The sequence below is a fragment of the Aquarana catesbeiana genome, linkage group LG01 (genome assembly GCF_042186555.1).
Source record: "Aquarana catesbeiana isolate 2022-GZ linkage group LG01, ASM4218655v1, whole genome shotgun sequence".
NCBI lineage: Eukaryota > Metazoa > Chordata > Amphibia > Anura > Ranidae > Aquarana > Aquarana catesbeiana.
The window spans coordinates 524,190,957-524,216,056 of NC_133324.1; the positions used below are offsets into that span (position 1 = coordinate 524,190,957).

The following is a 25,100-nucleotide window of genomic DNA, read 5'->3' on the forward strand; positions in this document are numbered from 1 at the left end:
AATTCCACTTGAAACCAGTGTTTATAAAAGTACACTGAAGTGAGTGAAAAGAAAAACTGAGTTAGTGTTCTTTTTTGTAAGCTGCATCCATCTCTACAAACCCACACTTTGCTTCATGACTCTAAAACCAGAAATGCCATTATGAAACTACTAAATGGATTAGTTAAAAAAAAATATTTAGGTATGAAATATGTAAACAAGAATATTTCAAGGCACATATTAAAAGGAAGGTGACAGAGAAGGCATCCCACCTTAAATGTCACTGGTGGACCCAGAAACTCAAGAGAAGTGTCTTAACTAGACTTTAAGAAAAGAAAAAGCACTTACCTGACCATACTTTCAGATTCACTCAGTTATTAGTAAAATAAAAAAAAATACCATTCCAATTATTACAGTCACACTGGAGCTGGAGGATTCAGGCGCTGCTTGCTTTCAAGAACCAAAACTAAAAGCCAAGGAAATAAGACTGATAAGGCCTACCTTGATTTAGATGAAAAGTGCGGTACTGGACACTTGGACTGTAAGGCCCAGGCCCTTTACTGGTGTGTGCACGTATTTTGACTTCATACACAGTGTTAGGCTTCAGATTGCTCAGCAAGCAAGAGCTTTGAGAAGATGGTAGGTCCAATTCCAACACTTTTTCAGGAATTTCAGCAACCCAGTAGGCTACTGTATACTTGGTGATATCCCCATTCTTTTCGGCCAAAACAGGAGGCAGCCAGTTTAGCTGGATAGTTACAGAACTGATATTGCCAGGCTCAATCAATAGAGGGTAACCTTTAGGTGCTTCCCCTGGTATGGCAAACTCTTTTACAGCTTCCTCACTAAAGCCCGCCCGGCCTTTGACCGCCATTTTAAAAATGTATTTTGCTCCTTTATGGACATTGGTGGCTGTGTATGTCTTTTGTTGAGGTCCAAACTCTAGTGTTGATAAAACTTTAGCATCATGGTGCCCAAACTGTAGGCGGTACCCTAGGATGTGCTCAACTGACTCACTTGGTGGTCCCCATTGTAATTGTAGGCTGCTCTCCGATGTCTGATGCACAGAAAAGTCAGGTTTTCCAGGAACTGTAAGAAGAAAAAAAAAAAAAAAAAAAGTTTATCTGATGCATTTTAGCATTACTAGTTAAAAATACACTTTAATTACCACTTTCCTCTACAGGCAAACTAATCTCAACATCTGAATGCACATGGCCTATTAGAGGGTACTCACATTTAAATTCTTATTAAAATTAGAAAAACTAAGCACACTACTACCACTTGAATTAACTAGAGGTGGTGTTTTACACAAAAACTCACAATAAATGTTTGATCTTAGAACATATGTTCTAACAAGGAAACCTATATAAACATATTAAGTTGTATTCCAGAACAATTATGTGAAGTAACAAGGTGAACTGGTTGTCAAAAATGTAACATAGAACATTAGTCTATAAATAAATGGCTTACATTTTACAAAAAAAATTGAAATTTAAGTTTGTGCTCAAATTTATACATGTCTATGAAAAAAAGGACAATCCACTCACATGTTTAAACTGTATAAAGTACAGGATATGACAGTGTATTAAAGTGACAACAGAAAATGTATACTCAGCACTGCCTCTCTAAACCATAAATGTACATATACTCGCATCAAATATGTATGATGTGACAACATGTATAGCAAAGTGCCAATAAAGTGCAAAAAAATGCATTCAATAAAAGTAAAAAAAATGCAAAATAAGGTGCAATCAATAAAGTTCATCAAGTGTGAGGTATAGGGCTGGTGACACGTTGATGTAATCTTGGTGACTTCCTGTGCTCCCCTCCTGGATCCCCACTCACTAGATAAATATGATAAATACGTGTATATCAAGATGGTGTCTCCTGTCCAGCAGATATGCAGATTGATTTTTAAAATTTTATTGAATGCATTTTTTTGGCACTTTGCTATACATGTTGTCACATGATACATATTTGATGCGAGTATATGTACATTTATGGTTTAGAGAGGCAGCGCTGAGTATAAATTTTCTGTTGTCGCTTCTTTTGGGGTACTTACCTTGCACTACAGCAGCAGACCTACTACATATGTACTGGGCGTGTGTGTGTAAACGCACACATATATGTACATTTTGTATTTATTCAACAATTTATTTGCAATTTTATTTGCTATTTTATTTATTTATTTTTTTCTCCACGTCGTGGGTTTTATCTTGATTATTTTTAAGTGTATTAAAGTGTTTTGTAGGAATGTAGTATATTATGGGTGTAATTTTGTAAACATGTAATATTTACCAGGTAAAGTCATCATTTCCCATGAATACCCCCCTCGAGTTTAATTACCATCAATAGCCTGGTAAACATTACATGTTTGTGGTTAACATACACAAGAGAGAATATTTTTGTGCCAACATCCACTGTTTATGGTTATAGATTACAAAAGCCATACTTTCTGAAAATAGAAACACACAGCACAGCTCAATCCTTCCTCCCCCCTCACTGGACTTGACTGACAGCAGCGAGCCAATAGCTCCCGCTGCTAGCAGTTTGTCTTGTGAGACCAGGGAAAGAGACCATCGCTGCTGCAGAAAGGCACAGCAGTGGATCGAGGGGGGAAGGAACAGGCAGTGGAAGGTATTTTACCTTAGTGCAGGTAGTGCATTAACCATTTGACCTCTAGAAGATTTACGCCCCTTCATTACCAGGCCATTTTTTGCGATATGGCAATGCATTACTTTGACTGAAAATTGTCATGTCGTGCACTGAACCCAAATTAGTTTGGTGGTATTTGATCACCTCTGCGGTTTTTATTTTTTTCTCTATAAACAAAAAAAAGAACAGTTGTGAAAAATAATATATATATATATATATATATATATATATATATATATATATATATATATATATATTTTTTTTTTTTTACTTTGTTATACAACATATCCAATAAAAAAAATGTAAAAAGTCTAATTTCTTCATCAATTTAGGTCAATCTGTATTCAGCTACATATTGTTGGTAAAAAAAATCCCAATAAATGTATATTGATATTAGTTTGAGCAAAAGTTATTGCATCTACAAACTATGGGATATGTTTATTTATTTTTTACTAGTAATGGCGGCGATCAGTGACTTATAGCTGGACTGCGATATTGCGGCGGACAATTTGGACACTTTTTGGGGACCAGTGACATTAGGTCCAGGGTACCCCCCTAACCCCCCCTAATAAAAGTTAACCCCTTGATTACCCCCCGTCACCAGTGTCGCTAAGCGATCGTTTTTCTGATCGCTGTATTAGTGACACAGGTGACGCTAGTTAGGGAGGTAAGTATATAGGTTCGCTGTCAGTGTTTTATAGCGACAGGGACCCCCATATACTACCTGCTAAAGGTTTTAACCCCCTGATTGCTCCCTAGTTAACCCTTTCACCAGCGATCACCGTATAAGTGTTACGGGTGACGCTGGTTAGCTAGTTTGTTTTTTGTAGTTTATTACAGTTTATTACAGTTTATTACAGTTTTAGGGCACCCGCCGTTTATTACCCTATAAAGGTTTAACCCCCTAATTGCCCGGCGGTGATATAAATTACATTTTTAGGGTCAGCTTAGGTCTGCGTCGCCCCAGGCAGCGTCAGGTTAGCGCCAGTACCGCTAAAACCCACGCACGCAGCATACACCTCCCTTAGTGCTATAGTATCTGAGCGGATCGATATCTGATCCGATCAGATCTATACTCCCCAGCAGTTTAGGGTTCCCTGAAACGCAGTGTTAGCGGGATCAGCCCAGATACCTGCTAGCACCTGCGTTTTGCTCCTCGGCCCAGCCCTGCCCAGCCCACCCAAGTGCAGTATCGATCGATAACTGACACTTACAAAATACTAAGCACACATAACTGCAGCGTTCGCAGAGTCAGGCCTGATCCCTGCGATCGCTAACAGTTTTTTGGTAGCGTTTTGATACAGTCGCTGACAGGAGCTTTTTTGCCTGTGAGTCTCACTAGTGTACCCCTAAATTTAGAGCCCAAAATGGCAAATCAAAGGTACACTAGTGAAGAGGCCTACACGTTTCTGAGTATGACAGATAGTGAAGAGGAAGTCACTCATCTGTCAAGTTCAGGCTCAGAATACGAACCTGTAGAGGACAGCGGCTCCATGACAGATAGCTCTGACGACAGAGTTGTGGTCCCTGCTAAGGTCAGGCGTACCAGACCCCAATCTTCTTCTGTCCTTGAAGTGCAAGAACCGCAGGGCTCTCGTATGGAGCAGAGAAGTACTAGCGCCGCTATTCCTTCTGGTGAACTGGCAAGCACCAGCGGCCTAGTACACCCTGGTCGTACATCCAGCACTGCAGTATCAGGTGGTGACGTGGCGAGTCCCATAAGTGCAGTTCAAGCTGGCGAGGTGGCAAGCACTAGTAGTGTCCCGCTGCCACCAAGAAGACAAAGACAGGCCCGTCGTGCCCATAGTGCCCTTCCTGCTGCATTGGCCAATCCGAATTGGGAACCCACCACTTCTGCAGCACCCGTACTTCCCCCTTTCACTGGCCAACCCGGAATTCAGGTGGAAACAGTTGACTTTACGCCACTGGATTTTTATTCACTGTTTTTCACCGAAGATCTCTATAGATCTATTGTGGACCAAAGCAATTTATACGCTGGTCAACACATCGCCGCTAATCCCCAGTCCTCCCTTGCCAGAGATTGGAGACCAATTACGGTCTCCGAATTTAAGACCTTTCTGGGCCTTTCCCTCCTCATGGGGTTGAATAAAAAGAGTAAGTTGTGGTCATATTGGTCCACTGACCCAATTTACCATTCACCCTTGTTCTCTGCTTCCATGGCCAGGGCACGATACGAGCAGATTTTGCGGTTCATGCACTTCAACGACAATGAACTCTGTCGTCCTCGTGGAGACCATGCATACGATCGGCTCTACAAAATTCGGCCCCTCGTAAACCACTTCAACCAACGTTTTGCAGACTTGTTTACCCCCCATCAAGTTGTCTGCATTGATGAGTCCCTGATTAAATTTTCTGGCCGCTTGTCATTCAAACAGTACCTTCCCAGCAAGCGTGCCAGATACGGGGTCAAGATGTATAAGCTCTGTGACAGGGCCACAGGCTATACATATAGTTTTATGGTTTACGAGGGCAAAGATAGTCACGTAGAGCCGACAAACTGCCCTGACTACATAGGAAGCGCTGGCAAGATAGTGTGGGACTTGGTGTCACCCTTATTCGGAAAGGGGTACCACTTGTACGTGGACAATTATTATACGAGCGTGCCAATTTTTAGTCACTTGTTTGATCAGCAGATTGGAGCATGTGGCACCGTGCGACCTAATCACCGGGGCTTTCCCCAGCGGCTTGTAGATTCCCGTCTTAGGCTGGGGGAGAGAGCCTGCTTGAAGTATAATAATTTGCTCGCTATGAAGTGGAGGGATAAGAAGAATGTTTTCGTTCTCACCTCCCTTCATGCAGACACGACGACCCAAATTCCTACGGCGACTGGTGTTGTGGAGAAACCCCTCTGTGTCCACGAATACAACCTTAATATGGGAGTGGTGGACCTCAACGACCAGTTGTTGGCGCCGTACCTAGTTGCCGTAAGGCCAGACGCTGGTACAAAAAAGTGTCTGTTTATTTATTTCAAATGGCTTTGCTGAACGCTCAGGTGCTATACAGAGCTTCAGGACAGACTGGATCCTTCCTTAAATTCCAGGAAGAGATCGTCAGAGCCCTTCTGTTTCCAGACGGTGCTCTACCTCACCTTCCCCAACCAAATGCAGTAAGCCGGCTGCATGAGCGGCATTTTCTTTATGCCATCCCGAGTACCCCTACCCAACGAGCCCCCCAAAAAAGATGTCGTGTCTGCAGCAAGCGCGGATTTAGGCGTGACACCCGGTCTTATTGTCCCTCCTGTCCTGGCAATCCTGGTCTTTGCATGGGTGAATGCTTTGAACGCTACCATACATTAGTTGAGTATTAGCGTAGGGTTCAGCACTGCACAGACTAGGCACACTAACACAGGGTCTCCCAAGATGCCATTGCATTTTGAGAGACCCAAACCTGGAACGAGTTACAAAAGTTAAAAGTTACTAAAAAAAAGTGTAAAAAAAAAAAAAATAAAAACACAAAAAAAAATATAAAATAAAAAAACCAAACATAGTTGTTGTTTTATTGTTCTCTCTCTCTCTATTCTCTCTCTATTGTTCTGCTCTTTTTTACTCTATTCCATTCTGCAATGTTTTATTGTTATTATGTTTTACCATGTTTGCTTTTCAGATTTTTTATACTTTACCGTTTACTGTGTTTTGTTGGTAACCATTTTATTGTTTTCAGGTACGCCATTCAGTTGCAGCGCGGATTTATTTATCTTGACAGCAACAGCGTTTGCTCCCACGATATATAAAGCCGTGACTCCAGCGCTGTCGGAGGTGATTTCACCACCACAGTTACATACTTCAGCATATATGCCGAAGCGTGGGGGCAGCAGTGGGTGGAGGAGCAATTTGCTCCTGCCTTTTGCGGGAGGATGCCCCCATGCTTCGGCATATATATATTTTAGGCACAGGTTGCGTTAAATGTTTTATTTTTTACTATGTTTTTTTTTTTTGTATTTGCTTTGCAGGTATGGTAAGTCTTACTGTTATACTGTAATGTTACTTTGTTTTATTGTTAACCATCATTTGCTTAGCAGGTACGCCATTCAGTTGCAGCGCGGATTTATTTATCTTGACAGCAACAGCATTTGCTCCCACGATATATAAAGCCGTGACCCCAGCGCTGTCGGAGGTGATTTCACCACCACAGTTACATACTTCAGCATATATGCCGAAGCGTGGGGGCAGCAGTGGGTGGAGGAGCAATTTGCTCCTGCCTTTTGCGGGAGGATGCCCCCATGCTTCGGTATATATAAATGGTGCATGTATGCCCATCATTAGAAGTGGGTGGATGAAGGGAGGTATTCTAATGGTGGGCATACCCACCGATCAATATCTTTTTTTCGTTCAGCCCACAGGCTGCATGAAAAAAAAGTTTACAATATATGCCTAACAAGGACCAGCAACGTACTGGTATGTTGCTGGACTTTGAGTGGTTATACCAGAATGATGCCTGCAGGTTTAGGTATCATCTTGGTATCATTCTTTTCAGCCAGCGGTCGGCTTTCATGTAAAAGCAATCCTAGCGGCTAATTGGCCTCTAGACTGCTTTTGCAAGCAGTGGGAGGGAATGCCCCCCCCCCACCGTCTTCCATATTTTTCTCTGGCTTTCCTGTCCCAACAGGGAACCTGAAAATGCAGCCGGTGATTCAGCCAGCTGACCATAGAGCTGATCAGAGACCAGAATGGCTCCAAACATCTCTATGGCCTAAGAAACCGGAAGCTACGAGCATTTCATGACTTAGATTTCGCCGAATGTAAACAGCGCCATTGGGAAATTGGGAAAGCATTTTATCACACCGATCTTGGTGTGGTCAGATGCTTTGAGGGCAGAGGAGAGATCTAGGGTCTAATAGAGCCCAATTTTTAAAAAAAAGAGTACCTGTCACTACCTATTGCTATCATAGGGGATATTTACATTCCCTGAGATAACAATAAAATTAATAAAAAAAAAATAAAAATGAAAGGAACAGTTTAAAAATAAGATAAAAAAGCAAAAAAATAATAAAGAAAAAAAAAAAAAGCACCCCTGTCCCCCCCTGCTCTCGCGCAAAGGCGTCGGTCTGGCGTCAAATGTAAACAGCAATTGCACCATGCATGTGAGGTATCACCGCGAAGGACAGAACGAGGGCAGTAATTTTAGCAGTAGACCTCCTCTGTAAATCTAAAGTGGTAATCTGTAAAGGCTTTTAAAGGCTTTTAAAAATGTATTTATTTTGTCGCCGCTGCGCGTTTGTGCGCAATTTTAAAGCATGTCATGTTTGGTATCCATGTACTCGGCCTAAGATCATCTTTTTTAATTCATCAAACATTTGGGCAATATAGTGTGTTTTAGTGCATTAAAATTTAAAAAAGTGTGTTTTTTCCCCAAAAAATGCGTTTGAAAAATCGCTGCGCAAATACTGTGTGAAAAAAAAATATGAAACACCCACCATTTCAATCTGTAGGGCATTTGCTTTAAAAAAATATATAATGTTTGGGGGTTCAAAGTAATTTGCTTGCAAAAAAAAATTATTTTTTCATGTAATCAAAAAGTGTCAGAAAGGGCTTTGTCTTCAAGTGGTTAGAAGAGTGGGTGATGTGTGACATAAGCTTCTAAATGTTGTGCATAAAATGCCAGGACAGTTCAAACCCCCCCCAAATGACCCCATTTTGGAAAGTAGACACCCCAAGCTATTTGCTGAGAGGCATGTCGAGTCCATGGAATATTTTATATTGTGACACAAGTTGCGGGAAAGAGACAAATCTTTTTTTTTTTTGCACAAAGTTGTCACTAAATGATATATTGCTCAAACATGCCATGGGAATATGTGAAATTACACCCTAAAATACATTCTGTTGCTTCTCCTAAGTATGGGGATACCACATGTGTGGGACTTTTTGGGAGCCTAGCCGCACACGGGACCCCGAAAACCAAGCACCGCCTTCAGGCTTTCTAAGGGCGTAAATTTTTGATTTCACTCTTCACTGCCTAGCACAGTTTCGGAGGCCATGGAATGCCCAGATGGCACAACCCCCCCCCCCAAATGACCCCATTTTGGAAAATAGACACCCCAAGCTATTTGCTGAGAGGTATAGTGAGTATTTTGCAGACCTCACTTTTTGTCACAAACTTTCGAAAATTGAAAAAAGAAAAAAATAAATAAATTTTTCTTGTCTTTCTTCATTTTCAAAAACAAATGAGAGCTGCAAAATACTCACCATGCCTCTCAGCAAATAGCTTGGGGTGTCTATTTTCCAAAATGGGGTCATTTGGGGGGGTTTTGTGCCATCTTGGCATTTTATGGCCTTCAAAACTGTGATAGGTAGTGAGGAGTGGAATCACAACTTAACGCCCTTAGAAATCCTGAAGCCGGTGCTTGGTTTTCGGGGCCCCGTATGCGGCTAGGCTCCCAAAAAGTCCCACACATGTGGTATCCCCGTACTCAGGAGAAGCAGCAGAATATATTTTGGGGTGTAATTCCACATATGCCCATGGCATGTTTGAGCAATATATCATTTAGTGACAACTTTGTGCAAAAAAAAAAAAAAAATTGTCACTTTCCCGCAACTTGTGTCAAAAAATAAAATATTCCATGGACTCAACATGCCTCTCAGCAAATAGCTTGGGGTGTCTACTTTCCAAAATGGGGTCATTTGGGGGGTTTTGTGCCATCTTGGCATTTTATGGCCTTCAAAACTGTGATAGGAAGTGAGGAGTGAAATCAAAAATTTATGCCCTTAGAAATCCTGAAGGCGGTGCTTGGTTTTCGGGGCCCCGTACGCGGCTAGGCTCCCAAAAAGTCCTAAACATGTGGTATCCCCGTACTCAGGAGAAGCAGCAGAATGTATTTTGGGGTGTAATTCCACATATGCCCATGGCATGTTTGAGCAATATATCATTTAGTGACAACTTTGTGCAAAAAAAAAAAAAAGTGTTACTTTCCCGCAACTTGTGTCAAAATATAAAATATTCCATGGACTCAACATGCCTCTCAGCAAATAGTTTGAGGTGTCTACTTTCCAAAATGGGGTCATTTGGGGGGGTTTTGTGCCATCTTGGCATTTTATGGCCTTCAAAACTGTGATAGGTAGTGAGGAGTGAAATCACAACATTACGTCCTTAGAAATCCTGAAGGCGGTGCTTGGTTTTCGGGGCCCCGTACGCGGCTAGGCTCCCAAAAAGTCCCACACATGTGGTATCCCCGTACTCAGGAGAAGCAGCAGAATATATTTTGGGGTGTAATTCCACATATGCCCATGGCATGTTTGAGCAATATATCATTTAGTGACAACTTTGTGCAAAAAAAAAAAAAAAAAAAAAATTGTCACTTTCCCGCAACTTGTGTCAAAAAAGAAAGTATTCCATGGACTCAACATGCCTCTCAGCAAATAGCTTGGGGTGTCTACTTTCCAAAATGGGGTCATTTGGGGGGGTTTTGTGCCATCTGGGCATTTTTTGGGCTTCAAAACTGTGATAGGTAGTGAGGAGTGAAATCAAAAATTTATGCCCTTAGAAATCCTGAAGGCGGTGATTGGTTTTCGGGGCCCCGTACGCGGCTAGGCTCCCAAAAAGTCCCACACAGGTGGTATCCCCATACTCAGGAGAAGCAGCTGAATGTATTTTGGGGTGCAATTCCACATAGGCCCATGGCCTGTGTGAGCAATATATCATTTAGTGACAACTTTTTGTAAATATTTTTTTTTTTTGTCATTATTCAATCACTTGGGACAAAAAAAATAAATATTCAATGGGTTCAACATGCCTCTCAGCAATTTCCTTGGGGTGTCTACTTTCCAAAATGGGGTCATTTGGGGGGGTTTTGTACTGCCCTGCCATTTTAGCACCTCAAGAAATGACACAGGCAGTCATAAACTAAAAGCTGTGTAAATTACAGAAAATGTACCCTAGTTTGTAGACGCTATAACTTTTGCGCAAACCAATAAATATACGCTTATTGACATTTTTTTTACCAAAGACATGTGGCCGAATAAATTTTGGCCTAAATGTATGACTAAAATTTAGTTTATTGGATTTTTTTATAACAAAAAGTAGAAAATATCATTTTTTTTTCAAAATTTTCGGTCTTTTTCCGTTTATAGCGCAAAAAATAAAAACCGCAGAGGTGATCAAATTCCATCAAAAGAAAGCTCTATTTGTGGGAAGAAAAGGACGCAAATTTCGTTTGGGTACAGCATTGCATGACCGCGCAATTAAAAGTTAAAGCGACGCAGTGCCAAATTGGAAAAAGACCTCTGGTCCTTAGGCAGCATAATGGTCCGGGGCTCAAGTGGTTAAGGTAGAAAAAACTTTTGACTTTAGAACCCCTTAAATTTGGTATACCAACACAATTTTTAAATGTGTAAGGTTAAAACACTACTTGTATCGCCAGCTTTAGGCTCCAGTATTTAATACAGTTATAGAAAACTGTATCATATACAGACAATAAATACAACTGCTGATAAAAAACTATAAACAAAATGATTTCTGGAAACAGGTCCTAGCATGCTAATTACCATTTTACCTCAGAAAGAAACTTAAAGTGGTTGTTAAGCCCCTTTCACATCTTCATACCATCCCCTTTGTGTTCTAATCCTGTGTGCCCCTGTGTAAGTGATTTTTAAAAAAAAAGCCCTGCTATACCTAATTTCAGAGCTCTTCTCAGCGATCACATGATCGGCTGGCTTTCTTCTCTCCCCATCTGACAGATGCAGCGGGCGGGGCAGAGATTACTCCACTGACGTCACTCAGGAGAGGAGGAGGAGAGGAGAGAGAGAGAGAGAGCCAGCCGATCATGTGATTGCTGAGAAGAGCTGTGAAGTGAGGTATTGCAGGCTTTTTTTTTAATAAAATTACTCACACAGGTATAAAGATGTGAAAGTTATTTGAGCAGCAGGAGTTGCGGTGGGGGACACTGTCACGAGCTGACAGGCAGGGAGGGGGGAGAGCACAGAGGAGACAGAGCAGGGTTGCGGATAACGGAGGCACGTAAACTGACCATGGTGTCAGGGCTCAGCAGCCATGATACACCTTGTTCAGTTTACAAAGGGGAGGGTATAGTCAGGCAGGATCAGCCAGGTGTTACAGTGGGCCAAATGACACAGCACAAGCACTGTGCTGTATAAAATGCTTTAAAGGAACAGGATTATTTTTTTTTTGGGTTAACAAAAACTTTAAGGCGTAGTTACTTAGTTACTTAGTAGGTGAGGTTCAAAAAAGACACAAGTCCATCAAGTCCAACCTATTTTTGTGATTATATGTCAGTATTACATTGTATATCCCTGTATGTTGCGGTCCTTCAGGTGCTTATCTAATAGTTTTTTGAAACTATCGATGCCCCCCCACTGAAACCACTGCCTGTGGAAGCGAATTCCACATCCTTGCCACGGCTTCAGTAAAGAAACCTCTACGCAGTTTAAGGTTAAACCTCTTTTCTTCTAATTTTAGGCCACATGTCTTATTAAACTCCCTTCCACAAAAAAGTTTTATCCCTATTGTGGGGGGTCACCATCATGGTATTTGTAAATTGAAATCATATCCCCTCTCAAGCATCTCTTCTCCAGAGAGAATAAGTTCAGTGCTCACAACCTTTCTTCATAACTAATTGTCAGGGCTGAAATAGCAGAGAACAAGTGCGCAAAACCACAATTCCACAGCTTAATGGACAATGGTAACAAAATTAGACCAGCTGCCAACATAAGGGGTGTCCTCACCCACCCTAGTGTATAACGTCTTAATGGTGAAAGTAAGTGGCGCTCATCTAGGTGTACCATTGATATGCTGCAGTGCATACTCCAACCTTCTCATGTGAAGGAGTAACTAAACAAATCTCAAGTGTTTGAATACTAGTGGTTGGTCTGGATTAACCGTAACTAAAAATCACCTGTGTAAAATATTTCTAAAACTTAGTGAGTAAAAAATGGTCACAAAATGATTATTGATGGTGAAAAAAATGTTGACATAAATAAATTACACTTCATAAATAAATACAATGTGCATAATAATCCACACTATTAAGTGATCAAGTGTAAAACAAAGTGACAAAAATATGCATATGAAAATGTGATCCTATAAAAATGAAGCACACTTTAATACCCCTCCCACCTAATCAAAAGGCTATGAAAATAGAAATGATAAAATCAAAAAACAATCGTGAAAAATATAAGTGATCAAGTCCAGAAATAAATGTTGTTTCATGCAATGCGACTCTTGATATCCATATAAAATCGTAGCATGCCAGTAAGGTGACTTTGTGCTGAATTCTTTCACTTCACAAATTGGTGCAACACACAAGTGTTTCCCCCAGCCTCTCACCTCAAATAGCGGCCCCCAATGGGCCAAATCAAGCAGATGGTAAATGCTTAAGTGCAGGGTCCAGAAGCTGTTCACCTCCTCCAACAGGTATACGTGGGTCAGGCTTTCTATACTGGGCACCACCGCTCACATAGACCCCAAAAATGACAATGAGAAGGAGATGCTCCCATAGTGAAGTATTTCAAATACACGTTTATTTAAAAAATGTAGTAACTTACAGTTCCAAATCAAAAATGACAGCAGAAACGAAAGGAGCTTCCGGGTTCGGCCGTCCCCGGGAAGCGTCGGCACCTGGCTCCTCCTACCCTGACGCGTTGCGTCACAGCACGTGACTTTATCAAAGGGATGAGGAGTCCGGTGCCTGCTAACCTATTTATATCGGCGCCGCTGTCATGGCAACGACATAAACAATACTTAACTTCCGATCCAAGGTGTATGTTTTAAGACAAGCTTAATGGATAATGCTGGCAATTCATGATGAATAATAAATAAAACTTCATGCACCATCTACCAAATATACTATACATCAAAGATGCCTATGTTAAAACCTTAATCTGATATGCATAAAAAAATTGGTCAGCTTGGTTAGATTACACCATTTGTGTACACTTGGCAAGTGTTGTAAAATGTCTATCACCAGATTAGCAGTTTCATTTATTATGATTCACTATTGCTGAGCAAGACATTCCTTAGTCAACTCCTGTCTTCCCCTTATTCATAACCTTTATAGGTACCCTGTGTCTTCTTTGCTATGGGTGTAATGTAGTAGATGAAAGTTGTTGAGTTATCACTAGATGGCAAAAGGGAAATAAGCAGCTATATATATATTTTTTAAATATATTTTTTAAATATTTTAACATTTCTTTTACACATATTAGACTAAAGTTTTTTTTAGGCATTTTTAATAATATAGTACATGTGATAGATTGTATATGAAGTATTTTTACCCATCATGTATTACCAGTAGTATCCATTAAGCCTGTCTTCCTAATTCCTATAGATAATCTGTGTCTTTTCTGCTATATATGTGAATTTACACAATAGATGAAACTTTGTGGAGTCACCACTAGATGGCATATGGGAAAGAGTATCTATATTTTAGCAGTGTTATTTAATTATTTTTTTATGCATATCAGATTAAGGTTTTAACATAGGCATCTTTGATGTATAGTATATTTGGTAGATGGTGCATGAAGTTTTATTTATTATTCATCATGAATTGCCAGCATTATCCATTAAGCTTGTCTTAAAACATACACCTTGGATCGGAAGTTAAGTATTGTTTATGTCGTTGCCATGACAGTGGCGCCAATATAAATAGGTTAGCAGGCACCGGACTCCTCATCCCTTTGATAAAGTCACGTGCTGTGACGCAACGCGTCAGGGTAGGAGGAGCCAGGTGCCGACGCTTCCCGGGGACGGCCGAACCCGGAAGCTCCTTTCGTTTCTGCTGTCATTTTTGATTTGGAACTGTAAGTTACTAAATTTTTTAAATAAACGTGTATTTGAAATACCTCACTATGGGAGCATCTCCTTCTCATTGTCATTTTTGGGGTCTATGTGAGCGGTGGTGCCCAGTATAGAAAGCCACGTATACCTGTTGGAGGAGGTGAACAGATTCTGGACCCTGCACTTAAGCATTTACCATCTGCTTGATTTGGCCCATTGGGGGCCGCTATTTGAGGTGAGAGGCTGGGGGAAACACTTGTGTGTTGCACCAATTTGTGAAGTGAAAGAATTCAGCACAAAGTCACCTTACTGGCATGCTACGATTTTATATGGATATCAAGAGTCGCATTGCATGAAACAACATTTATTTCTGGACTTGATCACTTATATTTTTCACGATTGTTTTTTGATTTTATCATTTCTATTTTTATAGCCTTTTGATTAGGTGGGAGGGGTATTAAAGTGTGCTTCATTTTTATAGGATCACATTTTCATATGCATATTTTTGTCACTTTGTTTTACACTTGATCACTTAATAGTGTGGATTATTATGCACATTGTATTTATTTATGAAGTGTAATTTATTTATGTCAACATTTTTTTCACCATCAATAATCATTTTGTGACCATTTTTTACTCACTAAGTTTTAGAAATATTTTACACAGGTGATTTTTAGTTACGGTTAATCCATACCAACCACTAGTATTCAAACACTTGAGATTTGTTTAGTTACTCCTTCACATGAGAAGGTTGGAGTATGCACTGCAGCATATCATTTATGTGAATATAACAGACACATTGGTTATACTTACTCCCTCGTAGTATGTATGTGTTGCTGTATCACTTATAGGCAACATATATTTGATGTAATAAGGTAGTACTCAGTTTTTTCTGGCTACTTTGATTCATCATTGTGAATGGTACACCTAGATGAGCGCCACTTACTTTCACCATTAAGACGTAATTGTCAGGGCTGGCTCAGCCCGTCCTTTTCTGAGCTGGCCGCTCAGCTGTCGGCTAATTGCCAGCTCTCATCTCTCTCCAGTTACCCAGCTGTTCCTGATCCTGCTCATCCTGCTCATCTGACCTGCCTACTTAAAGCTGTCCAGCTCACTTCATCTCTGCCTTCGCCTTGGTCATATCACAAGAAACCATCTCCTGCGTTCCTGTTTAAAGACTGGCTTTGCTGACATCCCTTCTGGCTCCTTTGCCTGCTTGCTGTTCGACTTGGATCCCTGACTTCTGGCCTGGCTGATTACCCGATCCGGTTACTGAACTCTGGTTATGCTTTGACTATGCTTACTCTATTTACCTTTTTTATTTTAATTAATATACAAGTGTAATTTAATTGTACTTCTGTCTCGGTCTGATTCATGGTTTCTGGCAGTATGCGAAGGCCACGAATTCAGAAGATACAGTCAATCCACTTGTTGGTAATATTTTTTCCAGATTGGATGAGCAAGATCACCGCATGGATCAGTTTGCCATGGCGTTACAAACGTTCCTGAGTCGCACGGCTCACCTGGAATCCCCCACTGTGGCTGCTCAGGTACAACCTGAGTCGCAGGCCGTCCCTGCTGCTGCGCCAGTGTCTGTGCAGGCACCCGCCTCGAATATTACCTCTATAAGAGGTATGTCTGGTTCCACTCCGCTTCCCCAGCAATTTGGGGGTGATCCAGTTCAATGCAGAGGGTTTCTCAATCAGGTTGAGATATACTTCGAGATGCTGCCCCAGGCGTTTCCCACGGACAGAAGCAAAGTAGGTTTCATGATATCTTTGCTTTCTGAGAGAGCCTCGGCCTAGGCTAACCCTCTATGTTTGACACAAAAACCTGTTGTCTTGAGTTACCCTGAGTTTGTGGCCTCCTTTAAAGGGGTATTTGACATTCCCGCACGCTCTGCTCCTGATGCCAAGTGCCTCATGTCTATCAAACAGTACGAGAACTGTTGCCGACTACACCATTGAATTCCGTACTCTGGCAGCAGAGGTTGCTTGGAACAATCAGGCCCTCGTGGCTGCTTTTTCTCATGGTCTCTCGAATTCCATCAAGGATGTGATAACAGCCCGAGATATACTCACTGAGCTGGAGAGCTTGATCTCGTTTTCATCCTCATTGACTCCAGACTCAGAAAAAGACTTTCTTTTAAGTAGCGCTTGCGGAAGCCTCCTGTACATTTGCCTCCGAGCTTTGCAGTCCCACCCGTGCCTCCCTCACCTCCAATGCCTCCTGGTACCGAGTCGGTCAGTGAAGATGAACCCATGCACTTGGGCTTCACAAGTCTCTCTGCAGATGAGAGAACCTTTAGGAGGAAGGAGAGATTGTGCCTTTATTGTGGCCAGGCAGGTCACTTTTTGAAGTCTTGTCCTACCCGTCCTGGGAACACCTGAACCTTGAGGTCTTGTCATGGACAGACCTTAGGTGGCCTTGTGTCGTCCCCAGTTATCCAGGATAAGCCCCTGGTTTCGATCACCCTTCCTTGGGCTAAGTCGTCTATCGTGATACAGGCTCTAATCGACTCGGGGGCTGCAGGCCTGTTCATTGATGCTGCCTTTGTATCAAAGCACTCGATTCCACTGCAGCTGCGTGACACTCCGCTTGCCATTGAGGCTCTTGACAGGAAACCTCTACAGCCTGCCCATGTGTTTCATGAGACGGTTCCGTTGTCCATGGCAGTAGGGGCGCTTCACCACAAGATAATCCAATTCCAAGTTATTTCCTTCCTAAAGTTTCCGCTGGTTATTGGTTATCCTTGGTTACAGAGGCACAACCCCTCTTTTGATTGGCTCCGTGCTGAGGTTCTGTCCTGGTCACCACAATGCAGCGAGACATGCTTCCGGAAGGTAGCCAAGGTCCTGCGCACCTCTTCACTCTCCTCCCTGCCAGAGGAGTACCATGATTTTAGCGATGTCTTTGACACAGGTCAAGCCGGTAGTTTGCCGCCACACAGGCCGTATGATTGCACAATTGACCTTCAACCTGGTGCCATACCCCCTTGTGGCCGGGTTTACCCTTGGTTGGTCTTGGAGGATAAAGCCATGGAGGAGTATGTTGCAGACGCACTTTCTCGAGGTTTCATTCGCAAATCCTCGTCTCCTGCTGGTGCCGGTTTCTTCTTTGTAAAGAAGAAGAGCGGTGAACTGAGACCTTGTATTAATTATAGGGGTCTCAATCATTTCACGATTAAGAATGCCTACCCGATTCCATTGATTACTGAGTTATTTTACCGCCTCAAGGGAGCAATGGTTTCCACGAAGCTTGATTTGAGAGGGGCTTACAATCTTGTGAGGATTAAGGAGGGCGACGAGTGGAAAACTGCGTTTAATACCAGAACAGGCCATTATGGAGTACCTCGTAATGCCTTTTGGCCTTTGTAACGCCCCAGCAGTTTTCCAGGAATTTATTAACGATGTCCTCCGAGATTTGTTACAGTTATGTGTGGTGGTTTATCTCTATGATATCCTCATATTTTCCAAGTCCCTGGAGAGCCGCCACACAGATGTCTGTCGTGTGCTTCAGAAACTAAGAGAGAACAATCTCTATTGTAAACTGGAGAAGTGCGAGTTCCATCGTGAACAGGTTAAATTCCTGGGCTATGACATTTCCACTGCTGGTTTTTCGATGGACCCAGAGAAACTTTCGGCAGTCCTACAGTGGCCTCGACCTGTGGGTTTACGTCCTCTGCAGCATTTCCTGGGTTTTGCCAACTATTATCGGAAGTTTATTCGTAACTTCTCGTCTCTGGTCAAGCCCCTGACTGATATGACCAGAAAGGACGGTAACCCACCGAGTTGGTCTCCGGAGTCCATTAAGGCCTTTGAGAGTCTCAAGGCTGCCTTTGTTTCTGCTCCTGTGTTGGCACATTCTGATCCTACATTACCTTTTATCCTTGAGGATGATGCTTTTGAGACTAGAATTGGCGCCCTTCTGTCTCAACACGTCCCACCTCTGAGAGTGCTATGCATCCTTGTGGCTACTTTTTCAAGAAATTGTCACCTGCGGAGTGCAATTACGAGATTGGTGACAGAGAGCTGTTGGCGATCATTTTAGCCCTGAAAGAATGGAGACATCTCTTTGAATCTCACATTCTTGCCTGAGGCTAAACGCCTCTCTCCCAGAAGGGCGCAATGGGCTCTTTTCTTGTCAAGTTTCAATTACATTGTCTCATTCTTACCCGGTACTAAGAATGTAAGGGCTGACGCCTTGTCAAGACAATTTTCCTCCACTTCCAAGTTGGAGTCGGTTCCGGTTCCTGTGATTCCTCCTGATCGTATTCTGGCTACGGTTTGCACCAGTCTTACCCTTTCCTTTGGGTGACAATATTCTTGCTGCTCAGGTCCATGCTCCTCCTGAGAAACCTTGTGACCGTTGCTTTGTCCCAGAGTGTCTCCGTACTGCCGTGCTTCAGACTTACCATTCTCCCAAGGCAGCTGGCCACCCTGGGAAGAATCAACTCGTTTGGGCCATTTCCCAACAATTCTGGTGGCCTAGTCTACGTGCTGATGTAACTGCCTTTGTAGCTGCCTGTTCCGTGTGTGCTCAAAGTAAGACTCCACGACACCTTAGTGGGCCTCCTACAACCCATACCCAATGGAGAGAGGCCCTAGACCCACCTGTCTATGGATTTCATTGTGGAGTTGCCCAACTCCCAAGGCAACACTGTTATCCTTATGGTGGTTGACCGGTTCTCAAAGATGTGTCATTGTATTCCACTTAAGATGTTGCCTACTTCTAAGCAACTGGCTTCCATTTTTGCTCGGGAGATCTTTAGCTTACATGGGCTACCCAAGGTGATTGTCTCAGACAGGGGCAGTCAGTTTGTCTCCTGGTTTTGGCGAGCCTTTTGTGCACAGTTGGGAATTCAGCTTGCTTTCTCCTCTGCGTATCACCTGCAGTCTAATGGGGCTGCAGAGTGAGCCAATCAGTCCTTGGTGCAATTCCCAAGTTGCTATATTTCTGACCATCATAACAACTGGTCAGACCTATTACCATGGGCAGAGTTTGCTCACAACAGTGCCTTGAATTCTGCCTCCCAATTGTCTCCGTTTATGGTGAATTATGGTTTCCAACCTTCCATGTTGTCTGACTCGTTTGTTCCGCAGAGTATTCCTGCATTAGAGGAGCATCTCCATGGTCTTCGTTCCTCTTGGACACAAGTCCAGGAGGCTTTGCGTCCACAACTGCCTGCTCCTTCCTACCAGGTTGGGGACAGGGTCTGGCTGTCATGCCGCAACCTTCGACTTCGTGTTCCCTCACTTAAGTTCGCACCTCGGTTTATTGGGCCTTTCCGTATCCTTCGCAGGATTAACCCAGTGGCTTAGCGTTGGACCTTCCTCCTAGTATGCGCATCTCAAATGTGTTTCATGTCTCCTTATTGAAACCGTTGGTCTGCAACCGATTTACCAACTCGGTGCCACGTCCTCACTCTATACAGGTTGAGAACCATGAGGAGTATGAGGTACAATCCATTGTTGACTCCCATAGGTTCCGCGGGTGCATACAGTACCTGGTGGAAGGAGTACGGTCCGGAGGAACGCTCCTGGGTCTCATCCTTGGACGTACATGCCCCTGCCCTCCTCCGCGATTTCCATAGACGCTTTCCCCTCAAGCCTGGTGGTCCTCCGAGGGGGAGGGGTCGTTGAGGAGGGGGTACTGTCAGGGCTGGCTCAGCCCTTCCTTCTCTGAGCTTCTATGGCTCAGTCCTTCCTTCTCTGAGCTTCTCAGGCTTTGCCTTCTGGCTTCTTTGCCTGGTTGCTGTTCCACTTGGATCCCTGATTTCTGGCCTGGCTAATTACCCGATCCAGGTATTGAACTCTGGCTATGCTTTTATTTTTATTAATAAACAAGTGTAATTTAATTGTACTTCTGTCCTGGTCTGATTCATGGTTTCTGACACTAATATCCTCCCGACCCTTTATTAGCTTTGTTGCCTTTCTTTGTACTCGCTCCATTTCCAGTACATTCTTCCTGAGGACTGGTGCCCAGAAATGGACAGCATACTCCAGATGAGGCCGGACCAAAGTCTTGTAGAGTGGGAGAATTATCGCTTTATCCCTGGAGTTAATCCTCTTTTTAATGCATGCCAATATTCTGTTTGATTTGTTAGGAGCAGCTTGGCGTTGCATGCCATTGCTGAGCCTATTATCTACTAGGACACCCAGGTCCTTTTCCATCCTAGATTCCCCAGAAATTCACCCCCTAGTGAGTAGATTGCATTCATATTTTTGCCACCCAAATGCATTATTTTAATTTTTTCTACATTAACCACTTGCCGACCGCCGCACGCCGATGTACGTCCAACCCCGGTATCCCCGTTTTCGTGTGGCGGTCGGCTTTCAGATAAAAGTGGTCTCTGCAGCGGATTCGCCACGAGATCACTTTTATCGGTGGCGTGAGAGGGCCTCCCGCCATGATCCGGTGCCCTCCGACGCTTACCAGAGCCGTCGGTAGCGGCGGAGGCGATCGCGTCTGTCTCCTTGCTGTGCCTGGAGACGAGTGAGGCTAAGATGGCGCCCACTCGTCTCCATGACACTGCAGGGCGGAATCGATGTCAAAACGTCACTTCCGCCCATACGTCTTAAAGGCACATTTTTTTTCAATGTCATTTTTTTATATGACTTTTTTTTTTTTATTGCATTTTAGTATAAATATGAGATCTGAGGTCTTTTTGACCCCAGATCCCATATTTAAGAGGTCCTGTCATGCTTTTTTCTATTACAAGGGATGTTTACATTCCTTGTAATAGGAATAATGGTGACACTTTTTTTTTAAAAAAAACAGTGTAAAAATAAATAAAATCATGTAAAATAAATAATAAAAATAACCATTTTTTAAAAAAAAAAACCCCCCGTCCTTGACGAGCTCGGGCGCAGAAGCGAACGCATACGTGATTAGCGCCCGCATATGAAAACGGTGGTCAAACCACACATGTGAGGTATCGCCGCAATCGTTAGAGCAAGAGCAATAATTCTAGACCTCCTCTGTAACGCAAAACATGCAACCTGTAGAATTTTTTAAACGTCGCCTATGGAGATTTTTGAGGGTAAAAGTTTGATGCCATTCCACGAACGGGCGCAATTTTGAAGCATGACATGTTGGGTATCAATTTACTCGGCGTAACATTATCTTTCACAGTATAAAAAAAATTGGGCTAACTTTACTGTTGTCTTATTTTTTTATTCAAAAAAGTGAATTTTTTTGCAAAAAAAAGCACGCTTGTAAGATCGCTGCGCAAATACGGTGCGAAAAAAAGTATTGCAATGACCGCCATTTTATTCTCTAGGGTGTTAGAAAAAAAACAATATATAATGTTTGGGGGTTCTAAGTAATTTTCTAGCCAAAAAAAAAAAAAACAGTTTTAAACATGTAAACACCTAAATTCCAAAACGAGGCTGGTCCTTAAGTGGTTAAACCTCATTTGCCATGTAGTTGTCCACCCCATTAATTTGTTCAGATCTTCTTGCAAGGTTTTCACAAGAAGTTATTGCCCTGCTTAGCTTAGTGTCATCCATAAATACAGAGATTGAGCCGTTTACCCCATCCTCCAGGTCGTTTATGAACAAATTAAACACGATTGGTCCCAGCACAGAACCCTACCTAGAAACCTACCCCACTTCCCACCCCTGACCATTCCGAGTATTCCCCATTCCCCACCACCCTCTGAATTTGCCCTTGTAGTCAGTTTTCAATCCATGGACTCACCCTATGGTCCATGCCAACAGACCTTACTTTGTACAGTAAACGTTTATGAGAAACTGTATCAAATGCTTTTGCAAAATCCAGATACACCACATCTACAGGCCTTCCTTTAGCTAGATGGCAGCTCATCTCCTCATAGAAGGTTAATAGCAAGAATGATTCTTCATGAATCCATGCTGATTACTGCTAATGATACAGTTTTCATTACTAGAAACCTTGTATATAGTCCCTTATCATCCCCTCCAAGAGCTTGCATACTATTGATGTTAGCCTAACTATTCCTAAAAAAACCCTCCCATCTCCTACCTATCCTGCACATTCTGTGTAAAAAAGATCTGTGTAATTACCTTTTTTCTTTCTATCCAGTCCAGACATGTGATCCTGGCGCTCTGGCACCCCTGTGTAAAGGAGTGCTGAACAATGGCTGTGAATTCTGGGAGCCGTGACATCACCCCTAGGCTCTAATGGCCCAGCCGTTGCCGGTGTTCTATTGAATAGTGCCCGCCGTTGAAAAGTGCCCACGCATGCACAGTACAGAAGGTTACTCCAGCTGATTTCCAGATCAGCTGGCATGACGTCACCATAGCGCCTGCGCACATCCTAGGAGGCATTTTTCGATGGGAGATACCATTTGACGGGCACAACTAAAAGCTATGCAAACAGCGGAAGGAGACCGTAGTTGTCCTCGATGTTGTGGGGCGGATTTACAGTGTGTTCAAGGTCGGGTTTTGTCTGTGTTGCAGGGCGAGTTTGGTGTGTTGAACAGCGGGTTTTGGCCGTGTCTAAGGGCGGGTTGCAACACAGACAAAATCCACCCTGCAACAGCGAGGTACAATCTGACTACAGTCTCCCTCCACTGTTTGCATAGCTTTCAATTGTGCCTGTGAAATGGTATCTCCCGTCTAAAAATGCCTCATACGATGTGCGCATTCGCCATGGTGATGTCACACCAGCTGGTCGGGAAATCAGCTGGAGTAGCCTTCCATACTGCGCATGCGCAGGCACTTTGGACGGCGGGCACTATTCGATAGAATACCGGCATGCCATCCTGTAAACTGCACCAGCTGCTCACTGACACAGGGGAGCTAGAGCTGCAGGATCACATGACTGGACTGCAGCAGATTAAAAAAAGGTAACTACACAGAATTCTTTTACACAGAGTATGGAGGAGAGGTAGGAGGAGGTGGGATGTAACGTTTTTTAAGATTAGTTATTGTCAAGCTTTTCTTCCACTTTAAAAAGTAAAAATTTTACATGAACAATGAGAACAGTGGAATCACACCCTGCTTCAAAGCACCTAAAACTGCAAACTATGATTACACATCACATAAAAGGCAGTACAGCGCATACATAAATAAATTATAAAAGAAATCAACAAAAGTCCATATATAAATGGTGAATGCAGACAAAATCCAGCAATTCCTCCGGTGACACAAGTGACATGAAAAACTTGCAGAGTGACTGTAGTGAAAAAGGACCTCCACCTTCAGTGACACAAGCCGCTCACCTTTACAGATGGACCCCTGAGTTAATCAGTCAGGTCAAAACAGCAATTCCCTCGCAGGGATGGTGGTAGGAGGAGATGCATACAGTGGGCCCTATCCCAGAGAGACATAAACAGTTCCTGTTGAAATGTTTAACTTTTTGTTTAGCCAAAAATAATTTTTGGTTTAATCGCCAATTTTTTCTTCAAAAAAGGGGTGTTGCAATGGGCGCCCGCTTTGCTCCCAGTGTGGCCAACCTTTTTATGGCCCACTGGGAGGAAAATGTGGTGTTTAAGCACCGCCCCCCTGAACTAGTATGCTACAAAAGGTATATAGACGACCTTATCATGATCTGGGAGGGGGACCAGTCTAGTTTAGATACCTTTGTCCAGAAACTTGATAATAATACCAAGAACATCCAGTTGTCTTGGAATTTTAGTAAAGAAAAAATAGTGTTTCTAGATCTTGAGATCTGGAAGGACAATGAAGGGTTTCGATTATGTAATTACCTCAAACCCACAGATCGTAACTCATACATCCCTCTGGGATGTAACATTCCCAGGGGGCAATTCGTCAGACTTAGACGCAATTGTACACGAGATAGTGACTTCATCTCCCAATCTACGTTACTTTCATCTAGGTTTGTGGAAAAAGGATATGATACACATAATTTAAAAAGTGAGGTTGAGAAAGTTTAGCCATGGACAGAGCTTCATTGATCTCTGATAAGGTTAAGGATACTAGTTCAAATGTTTCGAGTTTTAAAATGGTGCGAAACTATAACATTCAACACAAACAATTTGAAAAAGTAGTTTCAAAAAATTGGTCAATCCTCAAGCAGGATCGTGTGCTGGGTCCCTTGCTGCCACCTCATCCGATGTTCAAATACAAAAAAGCTCCATCTTTGCCTGATCGCCTAGCCCCAGGTGTGGTGGATCCCCCCATACAATCAGGAAGTAGATTGTTTTCCTTTCTTTCAGGTTTCTACGCCTGTGGGCGATGCACAGCCTGCAGGCATTCTAAATGCAATAATAAAAAACCTAAAAGTTTTAGGGCCACCTCCACTGGTAAGAAATATAAAATAGATCAACTTATCACCTGTACAACAATTGGGGTTGTCTACATGCTTCAATGCGAATGTGGCCTTCAATACATAGGAAGGACTTCCCACCCCTTACATGTCCGTTTAGGAGAACATGTCAACAACATTAAAAAGGGATTAAAAACACACAATGTTTCCAAGCATTTTAAATCAGTACATGGACAAAATCCCAGGGGTCTTAGCTTTTGGGGTATCGAGAAAAAATCGAGTAAAAAAAAAAAAAAAAATCGAGTAAATAAACATTGGAGGGGGGGCAACTTCCTACATCAACTCAGTCGCAGAGAATCCCATTGGATTCACGAGACTAAGGTCCTCGTTCCGGGGGGCCTGAACGTCGACTTTGACGTTAATTGTTTTATTTCTGATCGATAGTGACTGCTCTTTGAATTTTATTAAATGTTGAATATGTTGCACTTATGTGTTTTTAACATGTATTA

At 42.7% G+C, this 25,100-nt stretch overlaps 1 protein-coding gene across 17 annotated transcripts in view; it reads right to left on the reverse strand.

Annotated features, from left to right (window-relative positions):
• The window catches only part of PTPRS (protein tyrosine phosphatase receptor type S), a 744,226-nt gene that overhangs the window by 258,001 nt on the left and 461,125 nt on the right, over positions 1-25,100 (reverse strand). For 11 of the 17 annotated variants that reach the window (XM_073594561.1, XM_073594552.1, XM_073594489.1 and 8 more), the window contains one exon: positions 481-1,068. The exons of 5 other annotated variants lie outside the window; for them this stretch is intronic. In XM_073594561.1, coding sequence (XP_073450662.1) covers positions 481-1,068 — 588 coding nt within the window. The remainder of the gene's footprint in view (positions 1-480; positions 1,069-25,100) is intronic. One more of the 17 variants, XM_073594570.1, reaches the window with a different exon arrangement.